Genomic DNA, 16,668 nt, shown 5'->3' with positions numbered 1-16,668 from the left:
GAATGACTCATTCCACACCCTTGACTTTCAGTCACGTTTCACTTTGTTCTAGAATGTTGCCATGCATTTCAGTTGACAGTTAGCCCTGAATTGTCGTTTTCCAAGTCAGAACTGACTCAGAATCTCACCTGGAACCTGATAGGTAGAAGCAAATCCTCCAGCCCCATCCCAGACCTCCGAGACCAGACCCTGCGCGGTGGTCCCGGTGTAGTTTTAACAAGGCCCCCAGGGGATGCAGATGCACGCTTCAGTTTCAGAACTTCATGGGTCCACAGATGGTATCAAAGGTCAGGGCTGAGGCCAAGGACTGTCTTCAAGGCTGGTACTGACCACTGGCCATCTATCTGAAGAAGCCAGTCCACACACCACCGGTTTAGATTTACCAGATCAATAGACAAACTTCCCATCAATTGAGGGATGGGCACCATGGGTGTATGGAAGGTCAGTATTTCCTTTGTGAGGTGGAGAGTGGCTCCTACTGGGTTCTTTAAGTTTTCCCAGACCCCTGTCCCTGTGCCCCAAAAGCTCCCCCAGCCCCCACCACCCTGTAATGCTTATCACATTTGGAGTTCATTGTTTAATCACCTTCCCCGGGACAGAAGGCTCCGTGGGGATATGGACCAGTCCCATCTTCATTCATTCTTCTGTCCTAATGCCGGCCACCGCGTGGTATTTAATAAATGTTGGCTGCGTATAATAAATGGACCGAGCTTTGTAAAACCAATCCAAACCATTAATGTGGTGCCTGACCCAGAGGTGGGGATTCCCTCAGCAGTCCCCTGCCCCTCCCCACCCCCTCCCTGCCCCCCCCCCTTGCAACGTTTGCTCTTGTCCTACTTGGTAATATCTGGTGTGAAAAAGTGCCCGTCATCGCTGTTGTTTTTCAAAATTTACTCAGCTGTTCTTGCACATTTTTTCTTCTGGGTAAGTTTTAGAATTCTTTTGTCAAGACCTCACCAACTGATTTGAATTGCAATTAGATTAAAGGTATGGTTTAATTTGGGGTATCTCCTTTCTTAACCCCAGTACATCTTCCTATCCCAGAAAGTCTCTCTACAATTACTCAAGTCTTTTTTTTATGTCCTCAGTGAGATTTTACCATTTTTTTTTCACTTAGGTCCACCGTATTTTCTTTCTGGTTGCTGTCAGTAAGTAAGCTATTAGTTGTGTATGTTTTGGTACTGGCCCCCGTATTGCATTCACTTATTAAACCTTACTACTTTTGGGTTCATCATCGGGAGCATATCCAGGTAAAATACATTTTTTTCTCCATCCTTTTAATATTTGTGCTTCTCATTTCTTGCCTTCAATTGACTGTCACACCTGCTATAATGGTGAGTCTGATATTGCCTTCCTGCCTTTTCATTTTTTCTTTTTTTTCCAACTTAATATTTCACCAATCTGAAAAGAATGGTGCTGTTTCTTCTTTTTATAGAGATATTCCTCATTGTAGGAAGCGAGTATGATTCTGTTCCTATTTTATTGAGGTTTTTTTCCTCCAAGAAATTGATTTTGCATTTTTTTCAAAAGCCCTTTCAGTGCCTAGCAAGAGAATCAAATTTTGACTGCCTGTGATTTTGGAGGTGATTAATTATAGATTTCCTGATAGTTAGCCACTGAAACATATTATACTTGGTCATGGTATGCGCTTTTATTACCATGCTAGACTTGATTTGCTAATACATCCCTTGGGATTTTGGTTCATCTAGTCCTAAGTGAGTTAGGTCTGTAGTCATCCTTTTTGTGCTCTTTGGCAGGTTTTAGTGTCCAGGTTATATTAGCTTCATGACCTAATTTGCAACATCCTCTCTGTCATAGGCTATAGGAATGATCCATTCCTTCAACATACTAAAGAACCTTCCTATGAAACTAGTCAGGGTGACTTTGGGTTAGTAGCACTTTTTTCCAACCACATTACTGATGTATAATTGATATACAAAAAAACTACACGTACTGAATGTATACAGTTGGATGAGCTTGCACATACGTGTGTACCCACGGTACTGTCACCACGATCCCGGTAATACACATAGCCATCACCTCCAAAAGTTTCCTTGTGTCCCTTTGTTTTTGTTTTTTAGTTTTTTGTTTCTGGTAAAAATGTGTAACTTGAGATCTATCCTCTCAATGGATTTTTAAATATACAGTACAATATTGTTGACTTGTAGGCCATTTGCTATGCAGAAGATCTCCAGGGCCAATTCATCTAGAATAAGTGAAAAGTAGCACTTGAAAGTTTTTTAAATAATCTCTTCTTGACTAATTCGTGTTGGTACTTTTAAGATTCTTTTTCTTTCTTGAAGTATAATTGACATACAATAGCCTATTAGTTTCACTAGTACATCATAGGAATTCAATATTTTGGTATGTTATGAAATGATCCCCATGATAAATCTACTTAATAACCAGGAATGGTGGTTACGATATTATTGACTGTATTCCCTATGCTGTCTCTTACATCCCTCGACTTATTTTATAACTGGAAGTTTGTACCTCTTCATCCCCTTCACCGATTTTGCCTACTCCCCAACCTGTCTCTGCTCTGGTAACCAGCAGTTTTTCCTGTATCTGTGAATCTGTTTCTGATTTGTTTGTTGGTATGTTTTGTTTCTTAAATTCTAGGTATAAGTGAAATCATATGGTATGTGTCTTTCTCTGTCAGATTTCACTCTCTCCTTTTACTTAGCAGAACACCCTTCAGGTCCTTCATTGATGTCACAGATGGTAATATTTTATTCTTTTTTAGGGCCGAGTAATGTTGTATTGTATATATGCCTCATCTGCTTTATCCATTCCTCTACTGATGGACACTTATGTTGCTTCCCTATCTTGGCTATTGTAAATAATGCTGCAGTGAACATCAGTGTGCATGTATCTCCTCACATTGGTGTGTTTGTTCTGTTCAGATAAATACCCAGAAGTGAAATTGCTGAATCGTATGGTAACTTGTAACTTTTTGACGAACCTCCATTCTATTTTCCATAGTGGCTGCCTGAATTTATATTCCTACCAACAGTGTACAGGGGGTTGTTGTTTCTCCACATCCTCACCAACACTTGTTGTTTATTGAGTTTTTGAGCTTAGCCATTCTGACAGGTATGAGGTGTTAGCTCATTGCGGTTTTGATTTGCACTTCCCTGATGATGAGTGATGATGAGCATCTTTTCATATGCCTGTCGGCCATCTGGATGTCTTCTTCGTAAAAATGTCTAATCAAGTCCTCTGCCCAATTTTTAATTGGGTTGTTTGTGGATTTTTTTATATTGAGTTGTATAGGTGCTTTATATATTTTGAATACTAACTCCTTATCGGATGTGGGATTTGCAGATATCTTCTCCCATTCTGTAGGTTGCCTATTAATTTATTGATGGTTTCCTTTGTTGTGCAAAAGCTTTTTAGTTGGATATAATCCCATTTGTTTATTTTAACTTTTGCCCTTGCCTGAAGAGACTGGTCCAAAAATGATTGCTAATATTGATGTCAGAGAGCTTGACCACCTATGTTTTCTACTAGGAGGTTTTGGGTTTCAGGTCTTACATTCAAGTGTGTAATACATTGTGGATTTATTTTTGTATATGGTGTAAGATAGTGGCCCAATTTGGTTCTTTGGTATGTAGTTGTCCAGTTTTCCCAACACTATTTATTGAAGATTCTGTCTTTTCCCCATTGTATATTATTGCCTTCTTTGGCATAGCTGTAGTGACCATATGTACATGGGGTTTTTTTCCTGGGCTCTCTGTACTGTTCCTTTGATCTGTGTTTCTTTTTTTCTTTCTTTCTTCCTTCCATCCTTTCTCCCTTCCTTCCTTTCTTTGTTTCTTTCTTTGCCAGTAGCAGACTATTTTAATTACTATAGTTTTATAGTATAGTTTGAAATCAGGGAGTGTGAAACCTTCAGTTTTCTTCTTCTTTCTCAACATTGCTTTGTCTATTTGGGTCTTTTGTGATCCCATACGATTTTAGGACTCTCAGGTCTTATTATTCATGATTTTGTGAATAATGCCTTTGTCATTTTGATGGGGATTGCACTGAATCTGTAGATTAGGTAGTATGGACATTTTAACAGTGATAAATTCTTCCAATCCATGAGCATGGAATGTCTTTGCATTTGTTGATGTCATCTTCAGTTTCTTTCATCAAAGTCTTATGGTTTTCAGACTACAAGTCTTTTACTTGAGGGGCACCTGGGTGGCTCAGTCAGTTAAGTGTTTGACTTCAGCTCAGGTCATGATCTCACAGTCCATGAGTTCGAGCCCCGTGTCGGTCTCTGTGCTGACAGCTTGGAGCCTGGAGCCTACTTCAGATTCTGTGTCTCCCTCTCTCTCTGCCCCTCCCTGCTCATGCTCTGTCTCAAAAATAAATAGAAACATTTAAAAAATGTTAAAAAAAAAAAAAACCAAGTCTTTTACTTGGTTGAGTTTATTCTTAGATATTGTATTCTTTTTGATACAATAGCAAATGGGATTGTTATTTTTTTAAGTTCATTTCTTTTGAGAAACAGAGAAAGTGTGAGCAGGGGGAGATGCAGAGAGAGAGAGGGAGAGAAAGAATCTCAAGCAGGCTCTGTACTGTCAGCGCAGAGCCCAACATGGGGCTTGATCTCACAACCATGAGATCATGGCCTGAGCCAAAATCAAGAGTAGGGCACTCAACTGACTGAGCCACCCAGGCACTCTGGGATTGTTTTCTAAATTTCTCTTTATGATAGCTTGTTATTAGTGTATAGAAATACAACCAATTTCTTTTTGTTGATTTTGTATCCTCCAGTGTTATTGAATTCATTTATTAGTTCTGGCAGGTTTTTTTGTAGAGTCTTTAGGATTTTCCATATTTAGTGTCATGGCATCTGCAGATAGTGACACTTTTCTTCTTCCTTTCCAATTTGGCTGCATTTTATTTTTCTTGCCTAACTGCCATGGCTAGAACTTCCAGTACCATGTTGCGTAAAAGTGGCGAGAGTGGACATACTTGTCTTGTTCCTGATCTTACAGGAAAAGCTCTCAGCTTGTCACCATTGAGTCTGATGCTAGCTGTGGGCTTGTCATATACACCCTTTATTACATTGTGGTGCATTCTTTGTATACCCACTTTGTTGAGAGTTTTTATCATTAAGGCTTCCTTTTAAGTGATCCATTTCATTGAGCTTTTCGTATTTATTACCTATAATTGATTACAGTATTTTCATATTTTTTATTTTTATTTTTTAATGTTTATTTTAGAGAGAGAGAGCAAGCACAACTGGGCAAGGGGGCAGAGAGAGAGAGAGACAGAGACAGAGACACAGAATCTGAAGCAGGTTCCAGGCTCTGAACTGTCAAGCCCAACACGGAGCTTGAACTCACAGTGAGATCATGACCTGAGCTGAAGTAAGATGCTTAACTGACTGAGCCACCCAGGCGCCCCTATATTTTCATACTTTTTAATTCTCTGTGTTCTTTCTCTATTTTTTTCACTGATCTAACTTGCCAGAAATTTGGCTTACTGATTTTTATAGACATCCAAGTCTTAGATTTATTTATCAGTTCTATTCTTTTTTGACTAATTGATTCAGTCATTTCTGCTTCTTTCTCTATTGATTCTTCTCTCACCTTCTTTAAATTTACTTTATGTCTGTTAGGCAGGCTTGTATAAATAAATGGTGATCTAGCAAGAGCCCAAGTTTATTAACTCCCAGGTCATGGCCACACACATTGTAGTACTCTGGGTGTTCTCTCACCTTCTCCAACTCCCCACCAGTCTAGTGCTCCTAAGCCCCCCAGTTCTATCTCTAAGCTCTTGAATTACACCCTCCTGACCAAAACTCTATGATATATCCAACTTGAACACTGTTCCTCCCTCTACCAAATTCACAGCATAAGGAAATTGTCTAGATAAATTACTGTTTCTTTCCTCATTGAACAAGAGAGAGAGAAGGGAGATGCACGTTCATGCTGTAAGCAGCCCTCCAGATAGGCCTTTGCTAGAGCCCCATTTACCTCCTCCAGCCCAGTAGCCTGATCTGCACATCCTGGAGCTCTCCCCCAGAACCTCCAACAAAGAGAAACTGGGAAATGACTCAGATTGTATTGTTGTTAAGTCTCTATGTGGTTGTCACAGGGTGCCTCTGAGCTCTTGTTATGAAAACAGCTCTGGGATATTCTGAAGCTGGATTCATGCCCTTTGCTGGTTGTCCATTTGGCTTTCTCCTCAGCCCCCCAGCTTTGCCCCACAGGTGAACCAGAGAAAAGACGTGAAACTCAGACTGAGTTAATGAGATTATTAATAGCCTCCCAAAGAGTTTTGAGAGGGAATTGCATAGTCCATGTCTCATGGGGCAATGGAGACTTTCCTTTGTCCTCAGCCCAGCCAAGCACAGGTCACTGGACACCTTGCTCACATTCTGGGGTCACCAGCAGCCTCCTTCTCCATAAGCATCAACTTGTTCTACCTCTGGTCCCAAGAAAAATCTCTGTCCTAAAGTACTGAGATGCTTTCTTTTCTCAGACAATACTTCTGGGAAAATGTAGTGGCGTGCTTCAGGAAGAATCCATCTTCCACCTTTCCACAAGGTGTGTATTGAATTTAATATCCAGGTGCCTTTACATACACTCTCACAGACCCGTTTTGGAAGTATGTAAAGTATATGGATAAGTAAGAGCCCTCGAGTCCACTGAAAATGATAATTATTTCATTTCCTGGGCCCAAAGCTACGGGTAGGAGGGAGGATCCTCCAGTCTTCATTTCCTCCAGGCGCCTCTCCCACAGACGTCTCAAGTAAGAAAGGCTAGCAAGCTGTGGAGGGCGCTGACACCTTGCCCACCCACATTTTTCTCATGAGTGGGACAGTCACATCCTTGGCCCCGAACTTGACTGCCAGGGCCCAGGGCTGAGCTATGCAGGCCACACTTGCCTTCCATCCACAGTGCAGGGGGTAAGAAGTGGAGAAATAAGAGTGATCCAGTGGAGGGGTGCCTGGGTGGTGCAGTCGGTTAAGCGTCCGACTTCAGCCAGGTCACGATCTCGCGGTCCGTGAGTTCGAGCCCCGCGTCAGGCTCTGGGCTGATGGCTCAGAGCCTGGAGCCTGTTTCCGATTCTGTGTCTCCCTCTCTCTCTGCCCCTCCCCCGTTCATGCTCTGTCTCTCTCTGTCCCAAAAATAAATAAAAACGTTGAAAAAAAAAATTAAAAAAAAAAAAAAAAAAAAAAAGAGTGATCCAGTGGAATGATCAATGGACTTCCCCGGAGTGGTAATGTAATTAGCAGCCCTGCCAGTCAGTGACCAGAAGTGCTTTGCAAAGCTCTTCCTGCAAAAAAATTAAGCCCCTGTCCAATGGCTTTCCCATAACAGAAATAATATATCTGAATTTTATTCATTTAGAAATAAATTTGCAGCGGCTGTTGCTCTTTACATGTAGCGGCTGAATAGCATTAAATAGTTGGATGTCTTTCTGATCATATTTAGAATAATGATGAAAGCCATGAATTACGGGGTACAAAGGCTGACATGTTTATTGCTTACAATCCATTTTATAGCCCTTTCTTCTAGGGCTTGCGTTGCTGAACAGGGTGATTGTAAGCAGGTTACAAAGACAACTCCAGACTTGCCTGTCGGTTCACCCCTCTGGAGCAGGTCTCGGGGCCAGAGCACAGGCCTGAGGCCAGGCGGGGGCTCTCTCTGACCAGCACCAACTTGATCCACAGTCCCGCCAGTCATCCGTGTGTACCCGGAGACCCAGGCGCAGGAGCCCGGGGTGGCAGTCAGTCTGAAGTGCCACGCAGAGGGCATTCCTATGCCCAGAATCACTTGGCTGAAAAACGGCATGGACGTCTCAACCCAGATGTCGAAACAACTCTCCCTTTTAGGTAAGAACTGCCCTCAGTGTCGCCGTGCTATTCCCGTCAAGTTCCAGCTGACACTTTCCCCAGGAATGGAAATGAGACGCATGATTTGTTTCTACGTCAGATAAGCCAGACATGTTGAGAGCGAACAAATGTCTCCCCAAATTTTCCGGCTATCTGGGCCAACGCAGGTCTTGCGGGCTTTTTGAGCACAATGATGACAAACTGCCAGTCAGGTCTCATGCCACCTTCAATTTATTCAGCTCTTCCAGCCCTTCCTGGGTGTGTATCACAGATGTTGGCTGCCCTCAGCCCTGCCGAGGGGTTGTGTTTCTAACCTCAACACTGAATAGAAGGGAGACGGGAGGGGGGCACCGCGGAGAGTGGGGGGGACCCAGCTGAGCAGGCCATATTGAGCACTGTCCTTCCTCCAGCCAACGGGAGCGAACTCCACATCGGCAGTGTTCGGTATGAAGACACGGGGGCGTATACCTGCATTGCCAAAAATGAAGTGGGTGTGGACGAGGATATCTCCTCACTTTTCATCGAAGACTCTGCTAGAAAGACCCGTGAGTCCACTCTCGTCTTTAAGCTCCTCACTGAGCTGGTTGGGGGGTGTCTGGTGTAGGGGTACCAACTGACCAGAGCCAAAGCTACCAACATGAGCCCCTGAAGACAGGGGGAAGCCCATATGTTTCTGTGCTTAAAGCTGGGAGCAGAGGTGCCCAAAGGTGAGCAGACCTTCCCTGGCAACCTAAACAAAACCCAGAGAGGGAAACTCCCTGGACAGCAGACAGAGCCCAGGACCACAAAGAAGCTCGCATATCCTAGTCCCAGTTCTGTCTCCCGCTTGCTGTATGACTGGAACCTCTGCCCCTCCCCCAATAGAATTCTTCATACTATCCACCCACCGGCCAGTGGTGCAGACTCCATACATGATAGACTACATAGATACCAATTCATGAATTGTATCACGTGCTGCCATTCCGCCATGGCCCAGGAACTGGCCTGGGCACACATGTACAAATAACCTTTATACTCCAGGGATAGAGCCTACCCAGCATGCCCCCCGTACCCCCCTTGTAGCCACTGCCACCAAGTGGCTCTGCAGGTTGATTTCATAGACATGGGTGATAGACTTAGTCTCTTTCCCTTGTTCAGAGACTCCAAGCTGAGTCTTCATCATCCAACGAGATAATCACAAGTGTTTCAGATGGTCTTCCTGTGAGAATCCTAGTTGAAAATCAGCATGGCTTCTGGAAGTAATCCAGGAGCTCTGGCAGAGATGTTGTTCACTCCTGTCAACCACAGAAGTGGAGGATCCCGTTCGTTTCTGTGATCCTGGGACCTGATTTCAAAGATTGAGTAGAAATTGCAAGAGTCCCAAGACCTGGAAACGTGTGTCCAGGTTCAGAGTCCTGTCAGCGTGCTGTTGCTGGGGCAGTGAGCGGTGCAGACTCTCTATGTGGCAGAGTAGGTAGCAGTATGTCCGTGAATGGAACCCTTACAGTCAAGACTCTGACATTTCTTTCTTCTTTTTTCCTTCCCTCAATCACGTTCCTGCTTCCCTATTCTCTGATGCTGTAGTTGCAAACATTCTGTGGCGAGAGGAAGGTACCAAGCTTACTTGTTCTGTGTTGTGCTTGTGATCACCTGTGCTCAGCCTTCCATCATGGGCCATCTTTCTGCGAGCCACCATCTGCTTTTCCAGACACCAAGCAGTCCTCACAAGTCGAGTCCACAGGCCAGATTAGCTGGGAGGGGCGGAGGTCAATGTCAACTCAAATGGCACACACTGAGAAGCAGATTCAAAACCTGCTAGTCTCTTTAGTGGACCCCGGTCCATTAGAACTTAAAAGTGGAGAGTTGCCGTCTAAAGCTATTTGAAACTCCGCACTGAAGCAGACTACTTGGCAGGGGCTCCTGGTCAGAATGGGCCTTCAACTTTTTTCCAGGAGCTAGTACCAGTGTTGGGGGTTAATGCACACTTTGAGGCAATGGCAAAGAAAAAACCCACCACGATTTCTGTCAATGTATGTTTACATGCATAGTTTTGACATGAATAGACTTTTTTTTTTCAGTATATGAAGTTTATTGTCAAATTGGTTTCCATACAACACCCAATGAACAGACTTTTTAATTTTATATTGATGAAACCATCTTCAGGTAACAGATCGGACCATAAAAATATTGTCGTTTTTATACATCGAAAATGGTCTAACACTGACAGTTCACGTGCTTCAAAAAATAGGCCCGTGTCAGAGCTGGGCTATAGAGCCTGAGTCACAGCTTGGGGTGTATCTGCATTTGTGGACCTCAGCCCAATGCAGCCCGTCCACCAGAGCAGAGTTCAGATCACCTTGAGGTAACTTATTCTCCACTTCAGCAGACAGGGCATGGGGGAGGAGTATGAGAAGCCACAGAACGTACCGTGTGATTTCAGGGCTAAACGCTAAATCTCCCTCCTGCAAAACCAGCATATTTACCATCTCATTTTTCCCTCATGAACATCACATGGTGTTAGGTAGACTCTAGCGTGTGCATGCATACCCATGCTCAGAACGGTTTCCCAAACGTCAGGCACCGCAGCTCACGGTATGTCTTGAGAGCAAATCAGAAGCAGGGCCTGGAAAATGAGGACTTGCTGCCAATAGGCTTTAGGATTCCTTGGAAGAATAAGTTGTAGCGAAGGCCATTCACCATGGACAGTTGTCCCTTGCTGCTGCCTGAACCTAGCTAGTAGGCTGCGATATGCACAGAGAGCTTTCATCGTGTGTCTTTAAGAGGTGGTATTTTTCTAAGGTGGCTTCATACAAAGGGGCTCAAGTTTCAAAAGTGGAGACCGGCAAAGCATGCAGGAGGCCCTAAGAAGTGTGCAAGGCAGCCATTAGTGGCCCCCACTCAAGGCCAACTTAAGACCCACGGCTGCCTTCGGGCTTCGGGCTGGCAGGTGCCGCCCTCCTAGTAGACAATGCAGTGCTGAATCCATTCCATCCCACCTGCACAACCAGGCTGGACAGTTCAGAGCTGGAGACGGACATACAGAAACAAAACCAAACAGGTCACAGGCTGCGGGGAACTGTCCAGTCTCACCACAAGATGTGGGATGATGAGGGCACACAAAAGCAAAGAAAGCCCCCGTAGTACAAGCTAAACTCACACAGACCCTTTCAGGGGGCTGGGTCATGAGGCCTGGTCTTCTGGGAAGTCAGGTGTTTGTTGAGTCCCACACTCCATTGCCTACTGGGAGGAAGGCACTGTGCTTGGCCTCACACGTGGCTACACCTGCAAACCCCACATGGAGTCCACTGAACTTTCAGTGTGATGCTGCGTCAGAGAGCTGTCGATTTTCCAAGAGGCCCCAGGAGGCTGTTTCCGGGGTTTGTGCTTTTGCAGGGACTTTGACCCCTAGGTGTGACCAAGAGAATTTTGCCAGGTGAGAATGTCCAGAAGAGAAGGCCCTGCTGAGGCAAGATAAATGGGAACAGAGCAAATATGTGCCAAAAGCTGGGGTGCCATGAGAGCAGAGACGGGGTGCTCATGGGGGCCACTTGGTCTGGCTCTCAGGGACAGGCTTCCCAGCTCCCCAGGACTCCCCACTGGGACCTGTGCAGGGTGCTTCCAGGCACTACTAGCTTCTGAGAGGCTGGGGTAATGCTGCTCCCAGTAGCAGGAGCCCTCCTGCCCAGAACCCCTCTCAGCACAGTTAAGACTGTGCCATGGAGTCAGGGACCTCTGTCCACACTGGGAACCACAGGCTCTGATGCTTCCTGGTCACCAGCAGCTCAAGGCCCAGAAAACTGCCTACAGAGCCACTGGAAGCAAGTGGAATGGCGGCTCCTATTTGCCTGTTATATTGTTTTCTTTCTTGTTTAAAAAATTTTTTTAATGTTTATATTGTTGAGAGAGAGTGCATGAGCAGGGGAGATGCAGAGAGAGACAGAGAGAGAGAATTTCAAGCGGGCTACACACTGTCAGTGCAGAACCTGACATGGGGCTCAAACCCACAAACCATGAAACCACGACCTGAGCCAAAACCAGGAGTCAGACACTCAACTGACTGAGCCACCCAGGCGCCCCTGTTTTACTGTTATCTAACACTAAAAAATTTACCCAGATATTCAATTAAGTCAGTACATTGGTTTTCTCAGCATGCTAGGAAAAAGCCTGTTTTTCATAGATTTAATTTTCTTAGCGTTTGTGAAAGTCTGTTTAATATTCTACCTTCATGAGAAATGAAGTAAGGGAGAAAGAGATAGGGAGGGGGATTCAAACCTCACCTATCTTTGTGCCCTGTTTACCTTTTATGGAGAGGAACAATGAGGGGACAGAGCCCAGATCAGGGGCTCAGGGTCCAACCCCAGCTCTGGCATAAATGCAAGTAACCTCAACCAAGCACCTTGCCTTCCTTGGACCTCAAGTATTTTGTCTTTAATAAGGGGACTGAACTAGCTCCTCCCAAGGCCCCTTCTCTGCTGCTCTGAGGGGGTTTCTCCCCAAGTGACCACAGCCCTGGGGGGTGATGGGAGCACGCAGGTGGGTGCAACCAGGCAGGCTCTGTTGCCCGACACGGGGCTGCCACAAAAAAACCAGTAAGGCAGGAGTGCCTGGGTGGCTCAGTCAGTTGAGCGTCTGACTTGGGCTCAATTCATGATCTCACAGCTCGTGGGTTCGAGCCCCGTATCATGCTCTGTACTGACAGCTCAGACCCTGAAGCCTACTTTGGATTCTGTGTCTCCCTCTCTCTCTGTCCCTCTCCCATTCACCCTGTCTCTCTCTCTCAAAATTAACATTAAAAAAAAAAAAAAGGCAGAGGTGGGGGCGGAGAGGTGGGAGCAAGCTGTCTTGAAGGAGGGGTTTTCTAGCACAGGCAGGGCAGGACTAAGTTGGCACAAGGGGGTACCAGCCACAGCACTCTCAGGACCCCACATTCCGGGAGTGGTGCTCTATGTAAATGTGTTTAAAAATAAGGAGCCTTTTGTTTTTCTGGCGTGATCTGATCCATCCTGATTTGACTAGTGGATGACAAGCAAACAAGGAACACTCTGACTTTCAGAAGGAAAGGGCAAATGCATGTCAAAGCCAGAGCTGTCATTTATTGGAAAATTTGTGCTGGTGGCCAACCCTCGGTGCCCTAGGGCAGAGGTGTGTGTCCGGAAGGACAGCCTGGGGCCTGCAGAGCCCTTGATAGGCTGTAGTGATTTTAAGCCCTCTGGCACTTTCTCTCCTTGCTCCCCACACACCATTTGCTTATCTTACATCACCTTGCCCAGGACGTGCATTTCATGCCTTTACCACAGGCACCCAAACCGCAGGTTTCATGTGTGCATAATGTGGCATGTGACCCTGTCAAGGGGCTAGTTGCTGTGGGGTAGCATAACCATGGCTGTGTTTGCTCCTCCCAGGCCTCAGTGTGGGAAACATGTTCTATGTCTTCTCTGACGATGGCATTATCATCCTGCACCCCGCGGACTGTGAGATCCAGAGGCACCTCAAACCCACTGAGAAGATCTTCATGAGCTACGTAAGTTTCTGTGCCGGGGGCACTTCCAGGTCATACACAAACAAATGCTGAACACTAGTCTTTGACCAGTGTGCCCCTTGATTTCTGAAATTCCATTTGCTAGATGTGGTGTGGCTCTACACGTGTTCCAGGGCTCGGGAAGGAACACGTGGCGGAGGGTTTAAGGTCTCCTTCGTCAGGCAGCACCTTCTGTGCACAGAGCCTGAGGTGATGCCCAGGCCGTACAAATGGGTTTCTGGTCCCAAGTTCAAAGGGAAAGGATGGACACAGTGGTGTGAACAGCCAGCCAAACAGGTGCTGCTGGAAAGATGTACCAGGTGCACTGGAACCTTGAGCGAGGCCTCTCCTGACCTGGGGAGGGCAAAGTTAGAGAAGCCTGCTGAGCAGGTGATACCTGGGCTCAGGTTTGAAGAACAAGCAGGAACTGGTGATTTCTAAAGGAAATGTCATGCATGCGGCACATAGAGGCATAAAATGTTAGGTCACATCTGGGGAATCGCAAATTCTCCGTATGCCTGGAGGGAAGCATGAATGTGAGAAAGGCCCAAGATCAGGATGACAGTAGCCAAGGGTCAAAGCTGAAGAGTTTTAATGGGATCCTCAAAGGTCTGGGGACCTCTGGAGGACCTGATATGAAGCATGGCCCTGATCAGGTTGCTTTAGAGCAGGTGCAGAGCCCCAGTGAGGGTAGTGATCGGAAGGACTGGACTAGATGCACAGAAGCAGGTGAGGAGGCTGTTGTGATTATCCAGGTGAGAGACAGTGGTGACGTAGTCGAGCCAGTGCCACTGGCAATGGGAGGAATTGAGTTGATTTCAATGCTATCACAGGTCAGATCAACAAAGACTGTGAGGGAAACCTGGGGTCTTGCTGGGAGGAGGAGAGTACTCTTCATTCAGGAGGAGAGGCGGGTTGAGGGGATACAGTTCATTCTCTAACACTCTCTGAGACATGTGCCACATTCCCAGTCTGCTGCTGGGTACCCCACAAGCAGGGCACATAGGCTCCCCGCCAAGCAGATGACAGTGGCCTGTGATGCACTGAATTTGAGATGCCCACAGGACACAAGCATAGAAACATCCAGAAGGATAGGTATGGAGAGTGGAATGGCATCGATGAGTTGGAGAGCCCTCGGCTCTCTCACAGGCAAAAGAAGTAGCTTTAAGAAAGCCGGGAAAACATGGGTCACAGAACCTAAGGAAGGCTAAGTTTACAAAAGGAAGGGGTCTTCAATGAGTCAATAGAGGAGGTTAGCTTGGAGGTTCTCAGTGGCCCCCAAGGAACCAGGGGAGAGAGTGAAACATGTGAATGCCCCAAGTGTCAGAGGCGCTACAAAGTTTGAGGCCAAATGCAAAGTGGCAGTACAACATGGACAGAGGCTCAAGAGATCATTGCCGGCAGCAGGTCTAGGAAAGCCCTTCTAGCCCTCAAGACCCTGTCCACAGGCGTCCCCTAGATGGTCCTTCCCCACCTCACCTCACCCCACCCCACCTGACCCCACAGCTCTGCCTCTCCCACTGGTATCCCACTTGGCCTTGGGTTGGTGGTTTCTTGTGTGAGGTATGACCTCTTTCACCAAACCCTAGCTACTTGAGGTTAAAACAATGCCATTAATGCAAAAGAGTCTTCTAAAGCCCCCCATGCCCTCCCCTTGAAGACCTACAGTGAATGAACTGGTGACCATGATGGGGTTGGAGCTCCTGGAGTAAGTGGACGGGGCCCAGGCAAGTTCCTGCAGCCAGCTTGTCGCATTGCTGTGCTGGCTGTTGGCATGTCTCAGGCTGTGGCATTTCTCACATTTGTAGCTTTGGAACAGCTGTTTTCCAGGCTATTTCACTTAAATTAATCATTTTTTAGAAGTGTTACCCCTGATGAATTTTCCTTGTATGTAATGGTCGTGAAACCATCTAGAAAGAGTGGTCCTAGTTAACTTCTGGCAGTTAAGTTGAAATAATTGCGCCCTGCCACATTGGCACTAATTTCTCATAGATTTGCAATAATATAACCTGTAGCTTGAGGGAAATTGCTCAGATCCCAACCATGACTCAAATTTCCAAAAAAACTAGGACAAGACACGGTAAGAGAGGTCCTCAGGTGTATCAGGCAGCACAAGACCAGAGTAAGCCGTGGAACAGTCCCAAATAATAGTGTGCTCTTCTAGAAAATGCCCAACACCTCCCAAGAGGGTTGCAGTAAAGCAAATCTCTTGTACGAATGCCAAGTGAATAGGAGGTTGGTGCTTCCTCTTTGGGGCCCCTCTGTTGGATTAGATGTCCCCATTGCCCAGTGGGCAGCAGCATGTGGAATAGGTAAGGACAGAGACTTCTGAACCAGGTACACTTGGGCTCAGATCCCACCTGTGTCACTGGAGGCCTCAGTGGCTTTAGGAAAGTTACCTAACCTCCCCAGCTTCTGTTTTCTCATATGTAAACTGGGATCATTGTGAGGATGAAATGTGACCATGATGACAGGCAGTGGCAAGGGTAGAAGGCAAAAAGAGCTCTGCTCCAAAGCTATTGCAGTCGCTTAGGAAAGAACTGGAAAGGAGATAAGCTCAGGGATTTAGGAGGTCGTCCCCGTAGTTCTTAGTGACTCATTTGTGGCAGACGGCACAGGAGAAGGGAGCATGCTTGGTCTTGGCTGGCCAGCTGGTGCTAAAGACCTCGCAGAGGAGCAGGTAGGGAGTAGAGGAACTGCTCAGGGGTGGATGGCCAAGTATGAGGGGGACCATGGGAGAACCAAGCCAGAACTGGAGAAGGTGGCTCTGAGCTAAAGACACAGACCTGGAGCCATCGGCATATGGGTACTGGCTAAAGCCAGGGCAGGAGACAAGACAGACCACCAAAGGTATGTATGAGTGGTGTGAGTTGGGCACCTGAACAACACCCTGAGGGTCATAGTTAAGGGACAGGCAGATCAAGAGGGACCATGAGGAAGACTGAGACAGAATAGAACCAGAGTCATGATGAAAAACAGGAGAATGTGTATCATGAAATATAAAACAAGGTCCCCCTTTTCACTCATGTATTCATTCAACAAGTGTATTTGAGGCACCCATTCTGTGACAGGCACTTGACTAGGTGCTAAGGACATAGCAGTGAACCAAACAAATCGCCTGCTATCAAGGAGCAATCTAGTGAAAGAAGAGAGACCAAACAGATGTAGACAAATCAATGCATGAAGGTAGCAAATGATAAACGCAGCAAAGAACCTGGTGGTACCAGGTTAGAGGGTCAGAGAGGACTTCTCCATAAGGTGGCCCATAGACAGAGACCTGGAGGATATGAGGGGATAAAGTGTGCATATATCTGGGGAAGGGCATTCCCAG

General features: G+C 46.1%; 1 protein-coding gene across 1 annotated transcript in view; it reads left to right on the top strand.

The window, feature by feature from the left end:
* The window catches only part of FSTL4 (follistatin like 4), a 139,947-nt gene that overhangs the window by 104,513 nt on the left and 18,766 nt on the right, over positions 1 to 16,668 (top strand). Inside the window, exons 8-10 of the mRNA XM_047076071.1 lie at positions 7,679 to 7,840; positions 8,251 to 8,385; positions 13,222 to 13,340. Of these exons, the coding sequence (XP_046932027.1) occupies positions 7,679 to 7,840; positions 8,251 to 8,385; positions 13,222 to 13,340 (416 nt within the window). The remainder of the gene's footprint in view (positions 1 to 7,678; positions 7,841 to 8,250; positions 8,386 to 13,221; positions 13,341 to 16,668) is intronic.

Source organism: Lynx rufus, unplaced genomic scaffold (genome assembly GCF_022079265.1).
Source record: "Lynx rufus isolate CCGP_SWC_20201006 ecotype Redwood Valley unplaced genomic scaffold, mLynRuf1.p SCAF_1, whole genome shotgun sequence".
Lineage (NCBI taxonomy): Eukaryota > Metazoa > Chordata > Mammalia > Carnivora > Felidae > Lynx > Lynx rufus.
The sequence above is the reverse complement of the archived record's forward strand: the minus strand, read 5'-3'. Positions and strand labels throughout refer to the sequence as shown.